Source organism: Colletotrichum scovillei (assembly GCF_011075155.1).
Source record: "Colletotrichum scovillei strain TJNH1 chromosome Unknown Contig00007, whole genome shotgun sequence".
NCBI lineage: Eukaryota > Fungi > Ascomycota > Sordariomycetes > Glomerellales > Glomerellaceae > Colletotrichum > Colletotrichum scovillei.
Window position 1 is genome coordinate 1451106 of NW_023336265.1, and position 25098 is coordinate 1476203.

Consider the following 25098-nt stretch of genomic DNA (forward strand, 5'->3'; position numbering starts at 1 on the left):
TACGAGATTCTCTTTGGTCAGGATCTCCAGATCGCTGACCTCTTCATATGAAGATGTCAGGGGGACATCCTTCATGAAGCTCTTGACAAACATGTCAGCCACCTCGGGCGGTTTCCTCACTTCCTCGCTCCCTCTTTGGTTCCCTCCTTCCCGTAGAAACCTTACATCTTTCGGATCAATCATCAGGCAGATTGGAAGAACGCGCACTCGTACGTACTTCCAAGGTAGGAGCTCGGTCCCACTCCTTTCCAGGCCACTCCGGCTTGATTTCCTTGAGCCGACCTCTCGGTCTTTCATCCTTCCTTTTTTCCACTCACAATCTCACTTCGTCGTCGAGAAGCCTAGCCTTTCAAGGCATGAAATTACCAGAAATTCAAGCATCAATTCACGGTTAACTATGGTTTACTCCCTTTGAAAACATTAGAGTCATTGACACGTCTTCATATGTTCCTCGAAGCATCTCAACGCAGTCTATTTCCAACAGAGCAACATTGATCTTTCCACCTGTCGAGCAGTACCGTCAATCCTGGGCATCAGTCATCGAGCATATCTCGAACCTTTCTCTTTTCTACCTATCGAACGTACCAGATAGGCTCTATGCCACGCGACGCGCTCTTCCGCCGTGGACAGAGGGGCTAGGCAACCTGACACGAGTGAGATCTCTTACCTACGAAATTACCTACCTAATGTGAGTACAATTGGATCTTTCTCGTCGATGAGATACTCATCATCATCTGCCACAGTACCTACCTTCCCTAAGAATCCTTCCCATGGGAACTCAGCTGGATTCTGAGTTTCCTGCTCTTTCCCAAGTCTGCTGTCCAGATGTCTACGTACCATGGGGTCACTCAGAGTACATGAGTACGCCCCTGACAACATCATCCATTCGGTAAGAAACCAACCGCGTCAATCGCCTTCTTCTTTCCCATTCTGACTTAAAGCAGTTGCCAGAGGGCAAGCAGATGACTTTCTCCCCGCTCGCCACCTCATCCCACGTCTTGGAGTTCTCTCGCTTCTTCTCTCACATCTTCCCCCGGACGAAAATCCTCTTTCGCTTCTCTTCTCAATTCTTCTCTGGACGGAGGTCTGCTTCTCAGTCCCTAACATCTTCCCACGGATTCCCACGGGTTACCACGGTGTCTCCTGACAAAGATGGCTCCTATTCAACGCAAGTCTCTCAATTTCTGCTGCTCTGCCGTCCTTAACTGACTCCATGTCAGAGAATGTTGCTCCGAAAAGCATCAAACAAAGGATTACTGTTCGACCTGCCGAACCACCTGTCAAGTGACTTCTTCGAAAAGGACCTCTTCTCGGCTCTTGGTCTCGTTCGATCATTCTGGATGACATCTAGTGCGCCGGGTAGAGGTAGGGTCCATCTTTGGATGTTGAACACACTTCACAAGTCGGAGCATCTCCTGATCGTATTGAGACATAGCGCCTTCTTCGGTGAATCGTCGATATGATCGACAAAAAGTGATGACGCGACACAAGCGAACCGGTGTTCTCCATCGTGGGGTGATACATGGAGTCGTGATTTGCTTGGGGCTTTCGAGAGAGGAGGCAGCCCTCGGCGACCATGTCAGTTCAACACAGTCTGATAGGTCAGTATACAGCCGTGATTATGGGGTCTCCTCGGAGGGTAACGACCAGAACGGCGTTGACGTAGAGACTAGGTACCTACTCCTGCGCTTTCTCTACGCAGACTCGCCAGTGCTTGCTTCAGATGATGAAGACGAGCTCTAAAATTCAATTGAGGGTAACCGACGACAAGTATGGCTACGTAAGAGGACATGACTATTGCTCTTGCTTCGACCTGCGTGACTTCAAGTGCCTGCAGCGAGCTTAACGCAAGAGGCTCATCTTATTACCACCCAAGCTCCGCGATGCGCCGCGATTTTGAAGATGTCAAAGAAGGGGGAATTTGTTGGCGAATAGGCAATCCATCATTAAGTAGTCTGGCTAGAAGAAGAGGGGAGAGGGGCGTGGAGGAATGAGGGACAACAGCGACGTTTGCCAAGCTTGCCTTCAATAAGCGGCCGGGGGCCGAAAGCTCTCGGGCCAAGGCAATGCAGCCAGCATATCGCTTCCAAGTCTTGCGCATTTGTGCAAGAGGGTGGAGAAATGCCGAAAGAAAGCAACTTCCAGCCGACTTGCGACTGTCTTACGTCTCCGATTGGCTGCGATCTTTGAGCACAGCACCTCTGTGCTAATTTGACCAATGAAATGCCGAATCTAGAGCACAACAAGACGAGAACATGTGTAGGTATCCACGATGTGTAAGGCAGTAAAGATGCCTTCTTCTCCTTTGTCCGTCATGACGATGTGTCTTCGAACATTCAAGATTACTTATGAAGCACAATTGCCACCATGAGCTTCTCACGTACTATGCGCCCTCTAAGATCTACTCGAGTACCAAACGGCCATGAAACTCATTCATACTCAGTCCTACCAGTTGTCTGAGGTCGCGGACTTCAACATACCTCCATTTGCAGTGCTGTCTTACGCACCGGCGGCTTTGTTTCCTTGTGATAGCCAGCAAGTTCTCTCGCAGCGAACGGCTACTCATTTTAACAACACCGTCTTACAGGCTTGTCAGAAAGCAGACGCCCGGGGACTGCAATTTCTCTGGTTCGGATCTGTATGCGTTGACAAGACCTCGTCTTTGGGCCTGCAACACGCTGTAAGCTATTCCTTTCGCCTTCTGCAAGCAGCAACAGTGTGTTTTGTCTATCTCCAAGACCTCTTGCCGTCTTCTGCCTCACTAGAAGAAAGCTGGGGCGGCTGCAGATACTGGAAGCGAAGTTGGACACTCCAAGAGCTGATTGCACCTCCAAACGTTGAATTCTTCGACGCCAACTGGAACTTCCTCGGCGCTAAGTCTTCTCCGGGCCTTCTCGATCTTCTTCAGACTGTCACCCGGATCGACCAGAGCATTTTGACAGACAGCAACGCCTTCTCAAGGGTCGCGATCGGAGTGAGACTGTCGTGGGCGGCCGGAAGAGAAGCCACTCGCGCCGAGGACGCTGCGTATTCTTTGGTAGGCATTACTGGCGTAAACATGTCCGTTAGGTACGGCGAAGGCCTAGATCAGGCATTTGCTCGTCTTGTGAAGAAGATCATTGGTGCCAACATGGATGGCTCGATCTTTGCTTGGACCAGCCATGATGACCAGTTTGCCCGAGGACTTCTTCCGCAGTCCATATCCGAGTTCCGGCATCTTGCGAACACTGTCGATTTCCCGTTGTTGCAACAACCTTGGACTTTCGACGGCAATGTCATGCTCAACAGTAACGGTCTACTTCTTGACTCGCACGCATCATTGCAAGACTCCTCCCTCGTATTGGAGATCGGCCAGGCTTCCGAACATCGACTTGGTATACGCATCCAAATGTGGAAGAGAAGATTCGTTCGAGTCAACTCACGAGACTTGGTGCGGGGTTTCAGGAGTCCGAGGCCTTGCCGAATTCTTGCAGCCCGCAATATCGATGCGGATACGTCTCAGAGCATCAGCAACTCCTCCAAGAAAAGAAAGCGATCTAGTCACCTAGATACTGACACTTGCGAATACTCGGCCGCACCACTTGGTTCTTCTCCAACTGTCTCGCCTTGTATCTTGGACGACGACTCTTGGAGCTCATGTAGTTATCCCGAGGATACTTTGGACTTTGAAGTCCTCAGCGTCGATGACCAGGAGGTGGATGCTTATGAAGACGACACGGAGGAATTGGATAGCCAAGTTGACATACACGAAAGAACCTCCTTAAGTCCAGACCACCCTTATCAATACGAGCGCGATGCCCTGCTACGTCACTTTAGTCAACGAGTACGAAGTTGGGCCCGTTCAGCGACATACATTGCACCGCCTGAGAGTCAGCTATCACGGAAACGACTCAAAGCCGGAGACTCGAGTCCTTCCGTCAGCGAAGAATCAGAGTTCGAAGACATTGGCGATGTTCCGCACGGGTTCCGGATCGTATCCGACGTCGACGGCTATTTCCATTTCGCTTGTCCCTTTTACGCGACGAACCCGGCTGGACATCAGCAATGCCTGCTAGAAGATGACCTGCGATCGACGGAAGATGTTGTGCGGCATATACGGAAACGCCACTCGAAACCACCGTATTGTCCCAAATGCCAACTGATTCTCGAAACACCGACGGCGAGAGACGAACATGTTCGCATGAAGATTTGCGAGCTCCAACATCCTACCAGAATCGAAGGTATTGATGGAAACCAGCTGAGAAAGATCACGAAAGTAATGGCGAGGAGACCCAGAAGGTCGAGTGAGGCGGAGACATGGGCACGCATTTGCGCGGTGGCTTGTCCTGGTGCTCTTTCCTGCATCTCGCCCTATCTCCAAAATGGCCTTGGCCTTGAGGTATCAAAGGTTCGAGATTATTGGAACGATAAGGGTAGGCGTTGTATTGAGAAGTACATGTCTGGGAGAGGGGTTCTGTGCTCCGAAGATGATCATGAAAAGGGGGTGTTGAAAGCCTTTCATGCCCTAACAATGGCGGATCTGGTGCATGACATGGTCGCCTCCTGTGGTCATAGTTCGGAAATTCCATCGTTGCGATTCTAAATGAGACGGTCATATATAGCAGCTGTAACAAATTGCATTTACTACAACCATACTTTGTGTGGAGATACGGGCACAAGCTGACGCGCATTCTCTATCCTCCTTGCGCAGTAGTTGGTGAACCGAGCGACACTGATGATGAGTTAGCGACGCGCTCGCTTCTACTCCTGATACTTTTCCTGTCGCGATCCATCATCTAAGTCGACGAATCCATCCAGCCCCGTCAAACCGGATGTGTCAGATGGTGGAATAGCACCGGGGTCCCTGATGTCTGCGATATTGCCAATGGCCGGGTTCCAACCCATGCTTAGGCTAGCTGCACTCCCCGAACCGGAGCTTTCAGGGAGACCAGGCTCACAGAAAGCAGACGGGGGAAAGACGTTGAGCATATTCGTATTGGCATCCAATGCAATCGCGGGAAGATTTGGCCAGAGAGGGGCAACATACGTAGTCTCGTTCGGGTTTGACGGGTTGGATCGCAAAACCGTCAAGTGGGTGTCTTTCTTGACCGGAATGGATGTATCGCCCCTCGCCTGTAGCGAGACATGTCTAGAGATCCGAGTGTGCTCATGGCGTAAAGTGAGTAGCTGAAGGAGGACGTCTTCGCAGGGTGGACAAAAACTATCCATAGCCCACCTCGAAAACTCCGCGTTGGTTATGTTGCGTTTGGCGATCCCGACAAGGAGACTGAATGGTTCCCAAATACCTTCATCAACGTACAACGACTTTGGTCGTGGATGCGCCGCGAAGAATTGGTCCCACACCCGGAAATATTTTTCTTCGTCGCTTAACTTTCCAGGGATCTTCTTCTTCAGGCTACGAACTTCGTCGACCGTGAAGCTTTCTGGATAACGCCGAGATTGACAAGCGTCCCGTCGGACGTGCTGGTCACGTAGCATCGCCGTCTTGAACGTTTCCCAGCACATCGGACAATAAATATCCGTGAGGCAATGGTTTCGCAACATGTGTTGTTTGAGATAGCGGAAGGCAGTGAATCTGAACCCTGCGACACATTCGTAGTATTTTATCGGATCGAGCTTGTAAAATGGGCATGCCATCACCTGAGCGTCTATGTGTCGACATCCTTCAGTGTTCTCACCCTCATCGCTGTCATCGCTGTCTTCCCCGCCCGATTCGCTGTCTTCAGGACCATCTACGGGTGTCTTTGGGGTTTCGGTTGCTCTTCCCTTCCCCTTGTTCTTAGCTGAGCCTTTCGCTTGAGCCCTGCCTTTCGGCTGTTGCTTCTGTATCTTTGCGGAGTGCTTTGTAGGAGGCTCCTTTGCGAGTGAGGATGGAAAGCCAAAATAAGACGCCAGTGTTGTTAATATGTCGCCCGCTTGTTCACTAAGAAGCAGGGAAAGGTTCTGAAGCACTAATTCAGGTTCAGGTGTCAGTGGTAAGCTAGGGGCGTGGGGTGAAAATTGGGTAATGTAGTAAAACAGGACTAACAGGAACATCTGTACAATTCCTCAATCCACTCCGCTGTGCTTCGTGCGAAGAAGCAGATCAACTGCAAAGCTGCATCATGGTATACGGATTCGAGTAACTCATTCTGATTGATCACAGAATAAGTGCGGTTGTCATCCAATATGCTGTCGAGGGGAAAGTGAATGATAGGTGTGGTCGAGTAACGGGCGTGGCGGAACGTCCCCGCTCCAACGAGAGTCATGAAGCGAGACCCGTGGGTCATCAAGGACCTCAGAACAAGGAAGCCATAAAGATAGGTCAGAGCAGCGCAGAGGAGAAGAATGGAGGGAATAAAGAAATGCGCTAAAATGTTTTTGTACTGCATGTTTGCGGCTGGCTACTTTGACAACACCCGCAGAGTGTACCGCATTGGTTGTGCCGCCTCGAACCAGGCCCTAAAATTCAATAAGACTGTATCCGTAGGCGGTCCGCAGAAGGCTCCCCAAACGTGGTTCGTTTGGAAAACACAAAGATGCGTGTGTGCTACGATTGACTGTTTTCGTGTTGCCCTTGATTACTTTATGTTTGCTTCTGGTTCGCCTCGCCGCGTTCACTGCAGTTACCAGACGCTGCGGCTACTCAAATTGTATTTATATCACTGTTGAATGCACCCATTACAGCCCCAAGTGTAAAAAACATCGTTGCGCATTTGTGCGATACTCTTTACGCAGAGGTTCTGCGCATTTGTGAGCGCCTCCCTGTGAGATGCAGCCAATTGAAGAAGCATACGTGCAGGGGTTGCAGCAGGCTCTCCAGTCTAAGCCTCCAATTGACAACCAAGCTGAGACAGATGTGGGCAAATATGAAAAGGCGACGATGAAGCTAAGGTAATGAAATGAAGGTATGAATACCTTACCTTGTGCTTCCTGTTGACATTCTCACCAGTGCGAACATTCCAAATGTATTTGCGCTTTACATCCAATTGTTGTTCATAGAACCGGACCCATATGCGCTTAAATAGATGTCGATTCAGTACGCGGCGCGAGCGTGACGTCGGCTTTTTCAACGGAACGCTTCGTCTACTAAATCGAAATGCCACATAGATCTTTGACGATTCATGCTAGATTGACCATTTCTGCCATCTCTCTCTTGCTTTTCTACATGCTTTAAGTGATAAAAGAGGAGCTCTAAACACGTGTACTGGACAATTAAAAGCGGCGAAGATGCATGGCAGGGAAACAATGCCAAAATAGCTCGATCGATACAATGATTATTCGAGTTGTGCAATTGGAGACTACTCACTCAAGGTTGGCAGGCGTTATTCGAAGTAAGAGCTGGCCATACAGCATGCCTCAATCTGTTGCGACATCCTACTTGCTCAATCTGGACTCAATTTTTATTTGCTCAGTACACAGGCTTAAGTAAACTAGACGCCTTGCCTTGTTGCAAAGTTTGAGATTGCATCGCATTTTGTGAGTTCATATATCCATCTCGATCAGATTGACTATGAGGCGCGACTTTGAAGATGGCGAGGGCCAATTCCAATTTTATTACCTACCTTGAGCTTTTGCTGAGTACTCGGAGCGGTGGGAGGACACCTGGGAGTTCCATCGGATCCTGCACGCTGACGTATCATGTACGTACACATGTTCGTCTCACTAGGATGTATTTGACGTTCAGGTTGCGCAAATGCGCAAACGTGAAGTCAGTTGTTTTCACCGCAATTTTAGTATGCTTGCAGGCCTTGGAAACATTTGCTTACAACTACCCATAAGTTGCCATGAACATTGCTGGCAAGAGCCTCACAGCGAAGAACCTCACGTCTATGACATTGCGAGTCTTCGGGACCTATACTTTCAATAAGCCCAATGACTCGATTACAACTTAGACCAGTTCCCTCAATGTCACTATCTAGTAGTGACATAGGGGCACTCCCGAGCGTCATTTGTCCGTCAAAATCAAAGGGGAGTTCCTGGCAGAATGGTATTAGGGCGGTGGATGGTGCTTCCCGGCAGCCACCTCGGGCTATCCTCCCCAAGAATACGTTGAAATCAGAGGGAGATAGATTCTCATATCTGATAGCCGATGATACTGGATGCCCAAGACTACAGCGCCTGCCGGTCGGCGGTCATTTGGCTACCCCACAACTGCGGCAACAGCTATCACCACCGCGATCAAGATCGAAAGAGGAACTCAAACATCATTCAATAAGCAGCAACGATTCTCCAGCGCTTGTATCTGAAGATTTTCTATCTCTGACTGCCACTATGACTGGGGAAGGCCGTTCCGCCAATCTGAACGTCCCAACAATTCACCTCAACGACGAAACTCACTGGTCAATTGATTTCGTTGGAAGCCAATTCAATAATATCAATACGGATGGTAGGTCTTCACTCTAACCCGGCTTTAAGTACTTATTTACTAATCTATTCGTTTAACTAGAGCATGTATCCTTCTCTGACAAGATAATGTGTGACATGGAGACTTCATCAAGTTGGGGAAAATCTCCTTCAGAGGGCAGAGTGCCACCTACTCCTCTGTCCAATTCAACACTGGAATTGTCTCCTTTGTTGAATTGTGAGCAGGGAATTCAATCTCAATGCACCACCGGGTTTCTGTGTCTTGGGGAGCCAACGAATTCAGACGAGTTTCAATTGACGAAAGATGATGCATATGCCTTTGTCCAATCTGAAAGCCATAAGATGATAGCAGGTGGCTCTTCAACGGCGAACGTCGCAGGCCTTGGAGGCAACGGCCATGAGAATCCGAGTCTCGTGGAGTTTACTGGGAAAGAACCAGTTCCTCCGACCTTCAAACGAAGTTCAGAAAAGCTGGTGCCCATTGTTCAAGCGCCGACCAAACGGCAGCGGGTTTTACCCCCTCTTGATCATGCTATACACATGAGTGAAAGCATCGATGACGACAACGCCACTATCAAAGGCATTACTAGCTATTTTGCATGCCCGTTTTACAGAAATAATGCCGTACGTCACACGGCATGTCTGAATCTCAAAATGGTTCGGATCCGAGATGTCAAACAGCATCTCCAGAGGCGACACTCGGAGCCTCGGCACTATTGTCCAACCTGCTACAAGAGATTCAAAACACACTTGGAGCTGTCTCAACACGTGCAGGACCAGTCCATTGTAGGGTGCTCCCCGAAAGACAAAGAGTTCGACTTCGTACCACCGCATGCGAAAGACCTTCTCAAATTCAAAGTTAGCAGGAAGGATTCGGCTGAGGAACAATGGTACACAGTCTGGGACAAAATTTTCAAGCCAAAGCCAAGACCTAACCACCCGTACATGGGGACGGTCATAGAGGAAGTCACCATTATGTTGCAAGAATTCTGGCAGCGTGAAGGAGACCAGATTGTGTCAAGGTTCATGAAAACACGGCAGGTGAAGTTTCAGGATGATGTTTGTCTGAAGGAAACCCTCCATGGCTTGATGAACGCATCTTACAATACGTTTGGAAAACAATTCCGGCCATCACAGCCTATGGAGAGGTCAATTTCGTCTTCAAGCAATGAACAGCAAGGCGATCCTGAAGATCAAGAATCCGGGGCACTGTATGACGAAGATTCGGACGACTTCATTACGACGATGACCAGTCTAGACCAAAAGGGATTCGACTCTCTGTCCTATGAGCTGTCTTCAAGTCATCAAGCTCTTGACGAGATAGAAGAGACTACAATTTGGAATGATCTCTTAGCCGAAACCACACATTTAGAGTTCACATCTGCCGCGATTGATATCAAAGACGTCGGAGTTGGCAGATAGAATGTCAAAATGGGCACTAGGAGGTCGCTCTTTTGTGGGAGAGTTGGATAGATTCTCGTTCTTGTATATTTTCTCTTCGGCTTTGGAATAACCCGGGCCTCGTGCGGTAAAGCTTGATCTGGAATGCCTTGGCCGAGTAATTTAGGGTATTGCGAATGTTTTCCACAATTTTGGGAGACTCGTCTTGTATGACCCTAAAAATTTGGAAGGTCACTGACTCAGACTCAGCTCTCTTCCTTTCAAAGCTACTTATCTAGTAATACTTCAAGGTTTGAACAGATTCGATGTTCGATGGAAGTGTATGCCGCCAAGTGATTTGAAAATGTAGTCCGAAACTCCTTGTAGCATAGAGAAGGTATTGGGGTGATTCGTTTGAGATTTGATTCAATGAACATCATTCATCGATGCATCATTAAGCAAACCAACTCTCCTGAGAATGGGTGAGAGCATGTTGCGAGTGACTTTCCCACCACCGAGGATATCCCAGTTGCTTGAGAATCTCCTATAAAACTTTGGGCATCTCCAGGGTGTGGCCTGCGTTGGACCGAAAAATCGCGAGGAAGAAGGCTTTCCAGGGCAGTTTTCCCAGAGTCATTCAGAAAATGAGGTGCCATAAGGGTTCCCAGATGAGCTAATACCTACCTAGGGAGTCTTGGTCATGCCGGTCGACGCTCCAGGCATCATTTCATCATCCTCCTCCTCCTGCTTCTCCTCCTCCTCATTGTCATTGGCTCTTTTTCTGAGGTTACACATAGCCTGCAGGGCATGGTTTCCCTGCAGTTCGCCGAGGTGGCTAAATCAGGCTGCCTATCCCACTTCCCCGTTCACTCTACGTGGCTCCGTCGATTGATAAATCAGTTATCCTACTTCATCTCTTTGCAGACTGCTAGAAATCCGGAGGAAAGCATCATGGCTAGCGTCTCACTCGACGTGCTGATGCCGATAAATTTACATGAAGGCACATCCGCATGGCACAATCCAGGTACAATCGTCTTGTGATTGTTCCTCCAATATCGCAACTCACTAAAATAGTAGCAGCATTGGTGTAAGAACTACACTATATCCAAGTGAGTGCTGGATAACGTCAAACTTGTAGAAGCGTGCTGCTGGTGAGGGGAAGTACAGATCACGCATTGATTCAAGTCCTTCTGTATTGAAGCCGTACTATCTCCACGGATTGCACTCAACTCAAGGTTCCCAATACAATTAGCGGCGGAGAAGACTGGAGACGTAAATCTTGACTTTATACAACACTCGATGAGACAGGGAAGACTTGGGAACACCGAATGGGCTTCAACGCTTGAAGGTTACAACCGCCCCGTAAACGTGGTCATAGGAACAGGCGTTCTCGCCATCTTGCTTCTCACAATTAATTCCTTCACTGCTTCAGACCCTAACCTGGATCCTTTTTGCATTCCGTCTGACTTGCTTCATTGTCATGATTTTACCCTGTTAACTTTGACGTCTCCATCTCACATCTAGGTGTTGACTCATCTTAATTATCTTGACATTGCTGCCGGATTCTATCTTATTTCACTCTCCATCTTGCTACCCTTTTCTTTGGATACTGTCTATACGTTGGTTCGTAATTAGTAAATAGTTTATGCTTTTTAGCCTCTTTTCAGGAGGTCTGATTCTGGACTTCGGGCTTTCTTTGAAGTTGAGACTGAAGAGCCTCGAGCATCCTCACGTGGATGAGATTGTACCACTCTTGGGGGAGGGGGGGTCACTTTTGGCTTCATCAAGCCGCGTGCCATTCCGAAAGTTCAAACGTCCGAGATTCGTTTCGACTGGTTTTCATTGCCATGTGCGCAAAGTAAGCCTTTGGACATAAGACTATCTGCTCAAAATAGGTTAAACATGGTAACTACAAGGACGATCATTGTGGAGCCAAAGTATGGGTCTAATCTAGCGCTATATGGGACATGTTGTGTCCATCGCCACCAACCCAGCAACTGTCACTGGATGATCACATCCACCCATCCCCGATAGTCTAGTGGTGAGGATATCTGCTTGTCATTGAAAATTCAACGATTCGCAGGGGACCGGGGTTCAATTCCCCGTCGAGGAGTTCTTTTTGTTTTTTGGGCGATGTATCAACCTTCTGCAGTTATCTCGATGTGGTTCCGGGCCTTTGGCTCATGGTTTTAGACAAATGCCGCAATGAGCCTCTGGTAAGAAGACACTTAGCCATGGAACGACCACCTTACATTGGAAGGAACTAAGAACATTGAGGTACTTGGGTGATCGCGCGAGAGCTTGTCTTGAAAGTACTCTTTCTGGAATGTGACTTGAGAGTGGAGAAGATGGGCCGTGGCACATCCCCATTGCTACAGAATTCGAAGGCAAGCTAGAGACCAATCGTTGCCATGGTTAAAGAGGAAAGAGGTCGTCAGTGGATCAGGTTTCGGCTCACACCTTCATTGCGAGGCCAGTGGCCGCAACGTGTCTCTTTGACCGGGCATAGTTAGACGGCATCATTATGTTCATTCAAAGTTAAGAGATAAATAGCCCAACCGAAAACAGAGCCTTGCCCTAGAGATAGTTTACTTCCTGGACCCAAGATCATCTTCACTCTCGTGAAACATACTCCTCCTCATGGTAGCAGTCCCCGCCGGACTAACCGGCAATATCCTCGCACTGATATAATCATCCCCATCAGATGCTCCAGTCGGCGGGCTCAGAGGACTCGGGTGTCCGGGCGTCGGAGTCTCCGGCACCGTCTCCGGAATGCTACGTGGCTGCTCCCGAGCAACCGGGCCATCTTGTTCCCCGCCCGACGAGGCAGAGCTGACAGTCGCTTCGCTGATATGCCGCAGGTGCCGCGCCTCCTGGTCGCTGAGACCGGAGACATCAGAGCCGACTCGTCCGGTAGAGGTAGCGGCCGCAGCGTTGCTGATGGGCGGCGACGGCGGTCCTGGATCGGGCGATTGGGCGCGGGTCTGGCATCCGAGGACGCCAGAGGAGCGGGAGAGCGATGAGGCGTTCTCGTTAGAAGAGACGGAGGCGTAGTAAGATGATTGGTGTGTTGTCGCGGGGTTGGATGTGCCACCGGTGCCAAAGTGCGTGTGCTTGTTGATGATCTCGATGGGGGTGAGACCTGTGCCGTGGAGTTCAGGCGGCCGCGAAGTGTCTGCTTCTTTGTTAGTGCTTGGTCAGGTAGGTTCATCAATACAGTCTTACCTGGTAGCTCTGCAATCTGGTTATCGGCCATCTCGTGATGCACTTGTTGGGGTACAGGCGATGCCGCAGGGGCAGGGGGCGGCGTCCGGACCTCAGCCATATCTTGGGAAGAGGCTTCCTCGGTAGTGACGGTAGGCGCCTTGGCTGGTTCGCTGGGCTGGCCTCTGATCCAGGAGATGATTCTAGATCCGTTGTCATCGGTGTGGGTTGCTGTCCCGTTACCTCTTCTGAGTATTCTGCGACGACGCCACAGGCAGAAGCCGACGAGGATGGCAGTGATGAAGACAAGACCGAGGACGACGCCGAGGACAGGTGCAACCCATTTCGGGGTTCCTCCACCGCCGCCGCCGTTGTTATCTCCGCCGCCTGTGACAGTTGGCCGTCCGGGGTCTTTGGCTTCTGTGTACGGGTACCATGTATTAATCTTCGAGGTAACATATGGCGTCGCAAAGATGGATGCCAGTCCTTGGTCAGACCAGCCTGACGGCTCTGGAGTCGTCTTCGTTGCGGAACCCTTCTCATTGCCTCCAATCTTGCTCCGGACGGCGGTAGGGATGGTGTAGTTTGACCATTTCGTCGGGCTGTATCCATCAAGCCACTCTGCACTGGAGAGATTGAAGACCTGCATGATGCCTCCTTCAAGGCATGGTGGAGCCCCGCTTCCGGCCATCGCCGCATAGCCGCCGACGACCATCATCTGATCAGGGTAAGGCATTACGCACTGATGACCGGCACGGGCGTGCAGGGCTGTCCCCTCGTAGACCTTTGTCCACTGGAATGAAGGAATCGAGAGAACCCAGACGTCGTCGCTAAAGTCTTCTTTGGGGTGGATTCCATCGTAGCCGCCGTAGTAGTAAATGTTGAAGCTGGAGTAATCCTGAGCTGGCGCAAGCACAGCGCAGCCTCGAGTAAGGGCAGGCGGTTTTGTCCCATCGACCTTCTGTTGATACCACTTATCGCCGGCTACGTCGTAAATGTCGATGGTCTCCATGAAAGCAGGGCTTTCACTTGCCTATGGGGGATGTTAGATGGATAGAGTGCATGTAGAAACTTGAACCGCGGGACTCACGCTCTTGACAGCATCGTCGGATTTATGACTGGAATTGACGTATTCGGGATAGGTCACTCCGCCAAGGACGACGAGAATACCCTCAGCACCAACTGGAACCCAGACAACCTCAGGGTTTGCCCTGGCCTTGATACTGCTTGGCAGTAAAGTCTTGTTGGAAAATTTCTCGAACATTTGGGTGGACATGTCGAGGGTGATGAGGGTATTGGAGGCGTTAACAGCGTTCAGAGAACGGTTCGTAGTGCTCTGATACATGTCGCCCCATACAGGCGACCGCATGCCGCCAACATACCAGGCCTTATTCTCCGAGGGAGCACTGGCAGCCCCACCATGGGCAACATATCGAGTCACGCCGTCGTCCAGGGCTCTCTGATCGCTTCCGTTGTTGAAGGCGGCTTTCTCTGCGCCGTACTCGTAGAGACGCCATACTAGTGCCTTGTCGCCGGGCGGAGGGCCGTAAGCGTCCGTTGGTTTGGCAAAGACACCTCCATACAGAAAGAACTCGGCATCATTGTATAGCAGAGCACCATCGATAGTATTTGGAGCGAAGCTATTGGCGTTACCACTACCAGAAGGAGCCTTTGAATGAGTTTCGATGAGCTTAGTGATGTTTGTTGATTTGTCGAAAGGCTTGCTGAAGTTGAGTGAGTACATGAGACCCAGAGGGTTATCTGGAGATGTCAGAAATCGATTGCGAATGATGCCAAAATAGACTCACCTAGGGTCGTTGGATATCCGGTCGACCCGTCCCCATACGTTGGGGTCCAATACAGACTTCCACCATCTAGCCATAGAGTATCTCGAATGACGGCAGCTTCAGTCTTGTCAGATGCTGCTAACTCGGGACGATTCGATATTGCAAACCTCTTGGTGCGTACCAATAACACATGGACGAGCTCACTTGGCCTTTCTCAAGATCCCACCCATCATACTGGGCAGTCACGAGGCCCGCGACTGCCACCAGCAAGGCGGTATTCACACAGACCATTCTCTCGACGGCGCTGTGATTTGGCTGATTCGGAAACACGCGTTAGGAAGAAATTCAGGCCGCCCGCTGCTGTCTCAGCGCATTGCGGCTGGAGGTGGTGCTTATTTGGGGGAACCGCACTGCGTTACCAGGAGCGGTGGCAACCTTTCTCGAAAGCAGTGGAGGGAAAGTGTCAGAGTTTGGGAAACATAAGCCCGGCTGGTCTGGGCCGGGAATGACTGGCGAAGAGAAGGGCACACAATCCGGAGGGAGGGGTGCTGAGGCTGACAGTGTTGGCCTTGCCTATGGTCAAGGGAGGATACCACTGGAACAGCGATTTGAACCTCTTTGTTCGAGAAGAGTGTATCGAATGTTTGAGGCGGATGTTGAGAGAGCATACACACTTCGATCGACCCCGCAGTGTCGCTAACTCCGTGTGCTCAAAAAGACGAACCGATACGGTGGCAACGAGAACTGTACGGGACAGGGCGGACAGGACCAACAAGTCGGCAGGAAAACTGATAAGATGGTTGCCACTGGAGGATCTCGCCCAAGTGCTCACTAGAACTATGTAAGGCTGGGCTGCTGGACCACCATGGCTGGAGTAATGCCTGAGATGGAGGGTAGGAGAAGAAGAGATGGGTGTATGCAACTCATCGGACACCACTCTAGACCGGGCTCGGCGGTCGTTTGGAAGAACACTTGCACAGATGGGAAGCTCGTACCGAACCATAAGAGGATGGGAGGTATGTGGCGAAATGATTGGTGGACAGAGAGGGGCATTGGATGTCTTCGTCTACGGTACAGAGTTGTGCATCTGACAGAAGAGTGCTCAGCCTCATCGCCCACTTAGAGCGTCGTTGTGGTTTTTGGCTATATTCAGCCCAGAGTATGCGCCAACGAACCACAGGAGAAAACAAGGTCATCGGAGAAGACACTTGTCTCACCGGCGCAACCTCTGATTGTCAAAGATGCTGCTCCCGAAGTCCAAACCTCGTATCAATATTCGGGGCGAAGACAAACTGCACAATTGCAGAAAGTAAAGGTGTGTTGCAATCAGGCTACGACTTGGAACACAGCAGCAACGGGACCACCATGTAGGCAATACGGTGTTCTTGGCATACGGTGCACACACCGTCCAGCACCACAAGCCTTCCAAGACCAGACTCGGACAACAAAGACAAGCCAAACGATGTGTTTTGGGTTGGACGACACAACAAAGACACGCCGAAAGGAGAGAATTCTGGCTGCCGAACTGCCCCTGTGCTGTTTGCTCAAAGTTGTTGCAAAGCTTGCTGAACCTTATTGTCAGCAAAAGCCCGCGTCTTTACTCGTCGTGGTAAGTAAGCCGAGGCGGCAAGGTGACTCGTTGATATTCCGGATAAACTTGCGGTTCCAGCGGGACACTACATTGACGGAGGTGACATGATTCGAGAAGGTAAGCTACGACTAGGTGCGTAAGCGGGAGAAAAATTCTAAATGCATGTTGGACGCAGTAACGTGCCGTCTGTGGCTCTGATCACCACGTTGGGTACAGCGGTCCCGGCATCAGCTTGCATAGGAAATGGTGTGGTGGCAGTGGCTATTGCAGGGGTTGAGCATCTGCAAGTCAGTCAATAGACGGACTGCCAAGTTGAAGCTGCGAGGTCTGGATGGGACCAGCACAGTTGGATGCGGGAGCGGGCCAGGATCGGGGACGTGGGCGTTCGGATGAGCTGCTTCGTTCGATTCTCCAGCCTCCCAGACCAGGCACGGATGAAGGGGACGGCTCATTGAAAAGAGAGAAAAGATGACGGTGTCAGCCCTGTGGGATTGACCAAGTAAGACTGATCCTTGTAATATCGACTGTCGGTGAGAAGGATGGTATCTGAGCCTCTGAGCGCAAACAACGACCCATCATCGGACGAGTATAAATCGTGATGAGGCTCCTCATTGTAAGGTACAAGAGGGCGACGATAGAGCAAGATATCGCTCCTGACAACGTTTCCCATCAAGAGAGCTTATTAGAGATGGCAAACACATAGACGATGCCGCTTTGGCCGTTGGATGGAAACATTGTTGGTGTACGGACGGGGAGGTGAAGAAAGAAAGGTGGAAACAAAATAAAGTGCCAAACGGCGTCGAAGGAAGGTGGAGTGAAAACTAAGTCAAAATGGTTTAGCGTTGATGAGGTAATGTACAATCAGACCAATCGCAGCTTCCATTCTGAGAAGGCTGGAGGTGTGGATAAGCACAGACGGAAGCGACCCACTGTTGCCCATTTTACCCCTCTTTCCCTCTCTAGGATTAGGTCATTGGGCTATACCTTAAATGGGATGACTCCCATGAGCAGTTCCTCCCATAGGGCGGGAGCACGTTTCCCCTGTTCCTGAGCTAATCTCCTTCTGCCTTAGCTCATCTCTATTGTCACTCACTCAATCACTCATTCACTCGCTCATCCCCCTTGTTCCTGGTCATCTCATCCTTCTGTGCTGACACCTCCGGACCTCCTCTCATGCTCACTCACACTTTGTCACCAGGCTTCAGTATTTCTCGGTCTAGCCACTCAGATGACTTACAACTACACAAGGATTGCACAATGTGGGCGGTGGCGAGCAGAGACTTCTCCTCTTCAGCAGCAATCAGATGTGCCGCGATGAAAGACCGGCGAAGGCCCAGGTCCCTGCCGACCCAAGTCCCAATCCTTCAATGACACTGAGATATCTCACCACGAGAGGCTGCTCGTGCTGACTAGCTCTTAGTCGCGACATCCTGCTCGTCGGCAATACGACCGTAGAGTTGGAAAGAGTTCTACGAGGATGAGAAGTATCTGATGCTCATGACTTGTTCTTGATTCGGGCGCACCTCCAAGTTGGTACCGTGAAACCAGCCATCGAATCAATAATCAGACGGCTCATCAGACGGTTCTACTTAGACACACAAAGTCTAGACAAGATCGTCATCCATTGCATCCATTGGCACTCTTGAACCATGCTGCAAGGTTCACCAGTGGCACCTGCTGTGCTACCCGGGCTTCTCTTCGGTCTCACCCGCTGCAATCGACCGGGCAATCACTATCCCAGAAACAAAAAGGCAAGATCGTTGCTCTGTCACTGGCGACCGAGTATCCGCAAGGGGCAGGCGGAAGTTGCTTCCCAGCTTTTCATCAGTCGCACATTGATCGGGTTTCCGGTTCATGTTTATATCTTTTGCCACAAGTTGTCACTCTACCAACTGGATTTTTGTCGTACCTGACGTGCTGGTTATCCGAAAGCAATATCGTCTGCATATCTGGGTCGATGATCTTCAATCTTCTTCCCCCATGCCGGACCTCGACAGTTGCAGGCGCTTCGCATCCCGCATGTCTGCCACCCTCCCGCTTCCCGGCCATGCTTACTTAGTAGGCTGGGCTTTAAACTTACGGAAACCTGCCCGTTACGTTACCTTTCATCCACACCACTTGGTGATGCTCAAGACCTGGGCCCATCCGACGAGGCAATATTGCACACAGTTCCGAGTGTTCGACCCTGGCGTGCAGCTCGACGGTCAAATCTTGCGCAAGAGGGCCAAAGGCCAACCGCTCAGGACCTCCATCTAAGCAAAAGTCCCTTGTAGATGCATCGGTCTTGGCCCTTGCCAATGCCACCCGCCCCCCTCCCAGCCCAAGGACGATAGAAACGGCCGGCCGATGCCGCCCCACGGCCGCCCGACCTCTCCCCATGTGGCTCAGGCGCAGATGGGGACCAAGTCCGACAAAATGTGCGCAACTTACTCTGAGATCAATCTGTCTTACCCTACCTCACTCTTCGAGCCAGAGTCTCGGCATTTCTATCTTCTCTCAGGCCCTTCTCTCACCTGCAATCACGCCTGGTTTCCCCGCCACGCCACCATGAATTGAGCTTACACAGTCAGGCCATGTCTTCCGCTAGTGGCATCCAGTGATGCTTCCGCAAGATTCTCGCCATCAATTTGCATCGCGTATCTTATACTTGGCACACATACAGAGAAGTCTGTCTCTCTGTGAGCTGCATGCCCAATTCCTCCCGGGACGCGTACCCAAGCAGCCAAGTTACGAGCATCACATCTCGCTCCCGCTTGTTGCCAGTCTTCTTGGAGCCGGAACTGTTTGCCGTTGTTGTAGCGACCTCTTTGACCGTTCATATGGCCTCCGCCTGCCTTTCGAGGAAACAGCTTGCCAACCACGGCCAATATCCCTGCCGTCATCTCTGCAGGCAGGACCAGGGTCCTGGTGGGCCGTCACACCCCTCCTCAAGTGTCCACATCCATCGGCTCTCTCGCCTTTTGTGCTCCATTGCCCTCGTCCCGATCTTGCATTTGCCAATGGCCATCCAGCGAAGCCTCATGGCAGAGAATATCGTCCCCATTCACTCCGACTGCCGTCCGAGGCACGCCCCTCCAGTATGTGGCACATCGACACACGAGAGGCGACGGGGCCTAGAGCTTAGCTCCCCATGTCGCTGGGTTCCTTCGTCATCCTGTTTCCCTGCCTCTCCATTGTGCTGTTTACTTGACCAACACCCTCCCTCCTTGCCTCGAGAGTTGAGCTGGCGAGATGCCCAGCCTATAGATCTCCCACCTTTGTCAACACCATCTCGGACGGAGGTCCCGCGGAACGGACACTGCGCTACGTAGCTTACGAGGTACGGACTGCTTTCTCTGGCTAGAGCTTGCGGGGAACCTCATCCTGTTGTCGACGGGAGCCCTCCTCATCTTGATCCTGAGCTCAGGTAAGGCTGCCTTGCCAACTCAGCTCTTCAGCCTCCCGTCTTCCCATTGTACATACATATGAGCCCCCAGGTACCACATTCAGCTTCTTTGAGCCTGTTCTGCCCCCAATCTCCAACTGGCACTCGTTCATGTGTGTTCAGCTTCGACCTGCGGCTCTCCCACACTCGTTAGTCCATTGTCGCAACGCGGCCAGCTTGCATGCTGCATTGATACTGGGCACTTGGGATACCATAGTCTCTCGTTCGTCAGAAGCTCACGGCAATGCGTTGGACATCACTCCTGGCCTTGGGTGCCTTGGCCACCAGTGTCACGGCACAGGACGGCGGAGCAGTATTTGCGAGACAGAATGATTCCTATGCTGAGCCGTCTGGCGCATACTCGGTTGCCCCTGTGCCAGAAGCATCATCTTCGACTTCACCTGAGCCTTCACCTTCGCCATCGCCCTCACCTGAACCTAAGCCGTCGTCGGAACCGGCAGCGACACTCTCGGCGTCAGCTACCAAGGAGCCCGTTGCAGAACCGGCTTCCTCAGTTGAGGCCCAACCCGCTCCCACTACCACCAGTGCCGACAAGAAGACGCCGGACTATGGCACCGACACCGATGACTGCAGCCACTGGGCCTCCAAGTGCCCCTGGGGACAGACCGTGACCGTGACGGAGAAGCAGGTTTCAACTGTCACGGAGAAGCAGGTTTCGACTGTCACGGAGAAGCAGGTTTCGACTGTCACGGAAAAGCAGATCTCGACCTTGACCGTTGAGAAGCCGGTTGTTTCCACGTGAGCTGCCTTCTCCCAAGGAATCCTAGGAAGGATATCTCTAGATTCTGACTGACCTCAATTAGCCTCACGATCGTCTCCAAAGAGACTGTGTACACCACGCAGGCCTTCACTACGACAGATTACGAGACCAAGACAATTGTGAAGGTCTCCTCCTACCCTGTGACTACCACGGTGGCTCTGTAAGTATAGGAAGCTCCCGAGCATTTTCAACCCACCAATCCATACCCGGCTCCTTATTCTCTGCTATCTCCTCTACAACGATTTCAACGTCCTGCCTTCTCTACCCGACAAAGGCGCCTAGTTGAAAAGAGACGAGGAGAGGGCGCCGAGACAGAACGTAGACGACATACGAATCGTTGGTCCGTGGCTTGCGATTCTGTATTTCTGAGCCCGCTATTGATTTCATCCCCCGTCTATTACACAATGCGGTAGAGCCTGGGATTACATGAGCTAACTCGCCTCAGTTGCGATCCTGTAGATGCCCCCGGCCCAACCACCTCCCCCGTGCCAACTTATGGAGGTGGCTACGGCAGGAAGCGAACTCCTCAGCAAGTCTGCCGGACGACCACGACCACGATTTGGAAGACGAGCACGACAAAGGTCACGGAACTCGTCCCGGTTCCCACCACCATCGTACAGACGCAGAAACAGACAATCCAACTCCCTCCATCCATCGAGACGCAACAGGTCACGCAGACGCGAGAGGTCACTGCTACTCGGATTCATACTTCCGTCTCGACTTTGGTCTCTACCGTTGTATCGACCGAGATCATTCCAACGACGGTGATCTCAAGCAAGACTCAATACGTGACCACGACTTACACGACATTGAAGACCTACTATATCACGGACACTATTACAGAGACTCAGAAACAGCCACCAACAACGATCTTCGAGACCAAAGAGCGAACGGCAACAATCACTCAGCCTGTGACTCGGACGGCTACTCAGATTTCAACAACCACAATCATCTCGACCCTTGTGTATACGACAAGCATCCCATACACTATTACCTCTGATCACACAATCACCAAGACTTCCTACTCTGTGTCCACCTTCACTAGTCTCGTTACCTACACTTCACCAGTGACCATAACTGCGTCTTACACGGAATTCCAAACAGCAACGGCAACGGCCACAAGAACGGCAACTGTTACGAACAAACAGACAGAATATTTGACTTCTCTGACAACGATCTTCGTCTCAACGACTCTCTTCGAAACTCGCACTCTTTCGACGAGTTATCCAGTGACTATTCCCATAACCGTCACCAACGATAGGACGATTCGAGAAACGTTTTACTCGACTGTCGTGGAGACTTCTGTGAGAACGATAGTTTCTTCCTATCCAGTCACTCGAACAGTCACGCAAACCTCACCTCCGCAGACCGTCACTCAGCCTGCTTCAACAGTGACTCTTCCACCAGTTACGACTACGACGACTATTTCCGGGGAGGCCGTCACGATCACCTTGCCCGCTTCAACTATCACCATTCCTGTGACCGCCACTATTACAGGACCCGGAGAGACGATTACGCGTCCTGGTGAGACGATCACTCGGCCTGCTTCAACCGTCACCCTTCCGCCAGTCACAACTACGACAACGATCTCTGGGGAGGCCGTTACGATCACCTTGCCTGCTTCAACTATCACCATTCCCGTGACCGCCACTATCACGGGACCCGGAGAGACGGTAACGCGTCCAGCTGAGACGATTACCCTGCCGCCCGAAACGGTGGTCACTACGATTGCAGGTGAAATCACGACTCTCACCCTGCCGGCATCTACCATTACTCTGCCAGGAGTTACAGATGTCATCACCGTCACACCTCCTCCTGCAACCATCACTCTTCCCGGCTCGACTGTGGTTTCGACAATTGCAGGCGAGCTAACGACAATCACCTTACCCGGAACCACATTGACTCTGGTCACCACTCAAGTAAACACGGTCACTCTGCCTCCCTCTGTGACGACTTTGCCTGGTTCAACAGTTGTGACTACGGTCGTCGAGACTGCGCCTGCATCGACATTGACCATCACTCGCGACGGTGCGACAATAACCAGCATCGTGCCAGGGCCAACATCTTTCGTCGTTTCGACCTTAACGTTGCCCCCAGTCACTGTTACCTTGCCACCTTCAACGGTCACAGAGATCACGGCTTGCCCGGCCCCAACGAACACTCCCGGATTGAACTCTGCGGCCGAATACAACCCGAAGTCCAACCTGACATGGGGCTGTCAACCCGGATATGTCTGCAACCCTCCCAAGCCGGCCGGATGCAACCTGTGGGCAGACCCGCCAGCAGATAATTATATCTGTGCCCCGCAAAACTGTATTCCAGCACCGCCTGTCACTCTAGCAAATTGGAAGGAGAACGAAACGAGCTACTACCCAGTGAATGAGGGATACTTCAACTTGAACCCCAATGCCTTTGGTCTTCCCTTTGACATCTTTGAGTACGAAGTCATTGTGACCAAGGTGAAGGGTAAGAAGGGACACAAGAAGACGACCATCACGACTGGCAACTGGGCTTCAGCCACAGAGTTGACTCATTTCCCTCCGACCGCCCAACCCACGATCACGTCTTCTCCTGCCCCTACATCCTCTGCTGAGATTGGCAAACACGCCTACAAGCATAAGCAGGAGGGCAAGATCTACGAGCGCCGTGCTTTCTTTGGCAAGCGAGATGTCACGATCGCGCCTGCCATCTGCTTCGACAATTGCAACAATGTTTATATCGAGGTCCAGACCGTGGGCAAAAACCCTCAGATTTGCTTAGCGGGCTCCGCCTTCCAGATGAACCTCGAGACTTGCAGGCAATGCGTGATAGACAACGCCGATGACGGGAAAGAGACCCTGCGTCTTTACATCGAACCACAATTCCAGCAGTGGCTAGTATACTGCACCGGCGAGGCACCGCAGACTTCGTCTTCCGCAACTATCCTACCACCCCAGAGTCAAGCAAGCGACACGGCTACACTTACGACGGCAAGCCAGGGGGCCGGTTCCAGTGATACTTCGGCTGTCCCTATTCCGGGGTCAACCACAACCACCACTGCTGAGGTGTCTTCCACGATTACACCTACTCCCACTCCCACGCCGTCTCCTAGCACGAGCGTGGCAGCGTCTTCTACACTCTCGACCGCCAGCACAGCAGAAAGCTCTCAGTCGCAGTCCAGCTCTAGCCCTTCGGCCTCTCCCGCGCCATCAGACACGACCTCCGCGACGACGGTTAGCTCCGGAACCACTGCCGTGACTCCCAGCCTTTCAACAGCGACATCTGCTGCCATTTCCACAGTCTCTACTTCTGCTGGAACTTCCAGTCCGACTGGAAGAGTCTCTTCGGGTTCTCCAAGCACTTCCAGTGTCTCAGGTACTTCAATTGCTTCGAGTTCCGCAAGCGGGTCAAGCGCTGCAAGTGAATCGAGTGCTCCAGCAAGCGCGTCATCACCCTCCACGGCATCAGCGCCATCCGGAACAGCGACAAGCGGTGCCGGCTCGAGTCCGTCGGCTTCGAGCCCTCCGGAATCCGCGTCTGCCGCTCCAACCACCTCAGCCGGATCAGCATCCACAGCAACTGGCGGGGCTGGAGGCTCTACATCCGAAACCTCGGCGCCATCCTCGACTGCGTCTTCTCCGAGCACCACAACGACAGGCCCCGTCACAGCCGCAGCAGTCAGGCCCGCCACCTCGACCATCCTCGCCATACTGGCGCCGCTCATGGTTCTTCTACTCCTCTAATTCATATTCAATCCTTCTGAACATTATATAAGATTCTTCTTCGTGGGTTTATACAATTGGCGGTAAAAGTTCATCACCCTATTCTGCACATTCCTTCCCAAGGTCCTGGACCAATATCATATTTGGCGTTTTATGAGAAAGAGACTCATGATATGGCTTCTTTACAACGAATTCACGACACTCCTTAAGACTAATGAGTAATTGGCATCATTTGGCGGGCATTACTTTTTTGGGCAAATTTGCATATTTAATGGGGGATTTGTTTTGTTTTTTTGTGGTTATGATACCCTTACGCTCCTTAACGACGCGGTTTTGAAGGCTATGAGCCATCACCTAGGTACGATGAGAAGCTTAGCGCGGCTCGATGCGACTTGGGAAATGATGGATGTGGTATTTGCCAATGTTAGAATTCTGATTTGGGAGGGAACGTAATGAGCCGGGGCACTGAATAAGGCAAGGCGGCCTCCTCAATACCCGGACTGTGTTTAAGATATCCAATGCAATAATTTTTACTTTTCTATTCCACGCGTTTCGGAACTGCTTCTTTCACGTCCTCTTATTTGTGAATCGCGAGTGGAATGGCCATGTGTTTCGATTAGGGAACTGTTGGTTGTGTCCATGTCTTGCTTGGCATGGCTAATGTGGTGCCTTAGATGCGACCAACAGTACTCGTTGCCTAACTTCCATGCATCTGCTGTCGCCTTCGACCGCATCCAGTTCTTTTCAAACACCGTGCTCCCGTACTCCAAAAGTAGACTTCGTGTTTAGGCAGAACATATTTCATCTACATATACACGTATCGAGACGTATAAGTGACCGCTGCCCCAGACTTGAGCAACCGGGCCCTCAACGATCGAATCACC

The 25098-nt window shown here is 51.3% G+C and overlaps 3 protein-coding genes across 3 annotated transcripts; 2 read left to right on the forward strand and 1 right to left on the reverse strand.

Moving 5' to 3' along the window:
- Window positions 1–2422: 2422 nt before the first annotated feature.
- On the forward strand, window positions 2423–4582 carry HER10_EVM0013241 (HET domain-containing protein; the record flags this gene model as incomplete). The annotated part of the gene is made up of 3 exons (XM_035482605.1): window positions 2423–3495; window positions 3529–3823; window positions 4043–4582. 3 exons carry the CDS (start codon window positions 2423–2425, stop codon window positions 4580–4582), a joined length of 1908 nt encoding a protein of 635 aa, XP_035331974.1.
- Window positions 4583–12314: 7732 nt separating this feature from the next.
- On the reverse strand, window positions 12315–15008 carry HER10_EVM0008947 (kelch repeat protein; the record flags this gene model as incomplete). The annotated part of the gene is made up of 7 exons (XM_035478452.1): window positions 12315–12901; window positions 12952–13416; window positions 13477–13817; window positions 13902–13963; window positions 14078–14691; window positions 14739–14834; window positions 14885–15008. 7 exons carry the CDS (start codon window positions 15006–15008, stop codon window positions 12315–12317), a joined length of 2289 nt encoding a protein of 762 aa, XP_035331699.1.
- A 4968-nt stretch (window positions 15009–19976) lies between these two features.
- Window positions 19977–24562, forward strand: HER10_EVM0006980 (glycoprotein X; the record flags this gene model as incomplete). The annotated part of the gene is made up of 3 exons (XM_035476548.1): window positions 19977–20491; window positions 20557–20673; window positions 20959–24562. The coding sequence occupies 3 exons, from the start codon at window positions 19977–19979 to the stop codon at window positions 24233–24235; spliced, it is 3909 nt and encodes a 1302-aa protein (XP_035331564.1). The 3' UTR covers window positions 24236–24562.
- Between the last annotated feature and the right edge of the window lie 536 nt (window positions 24563–25098).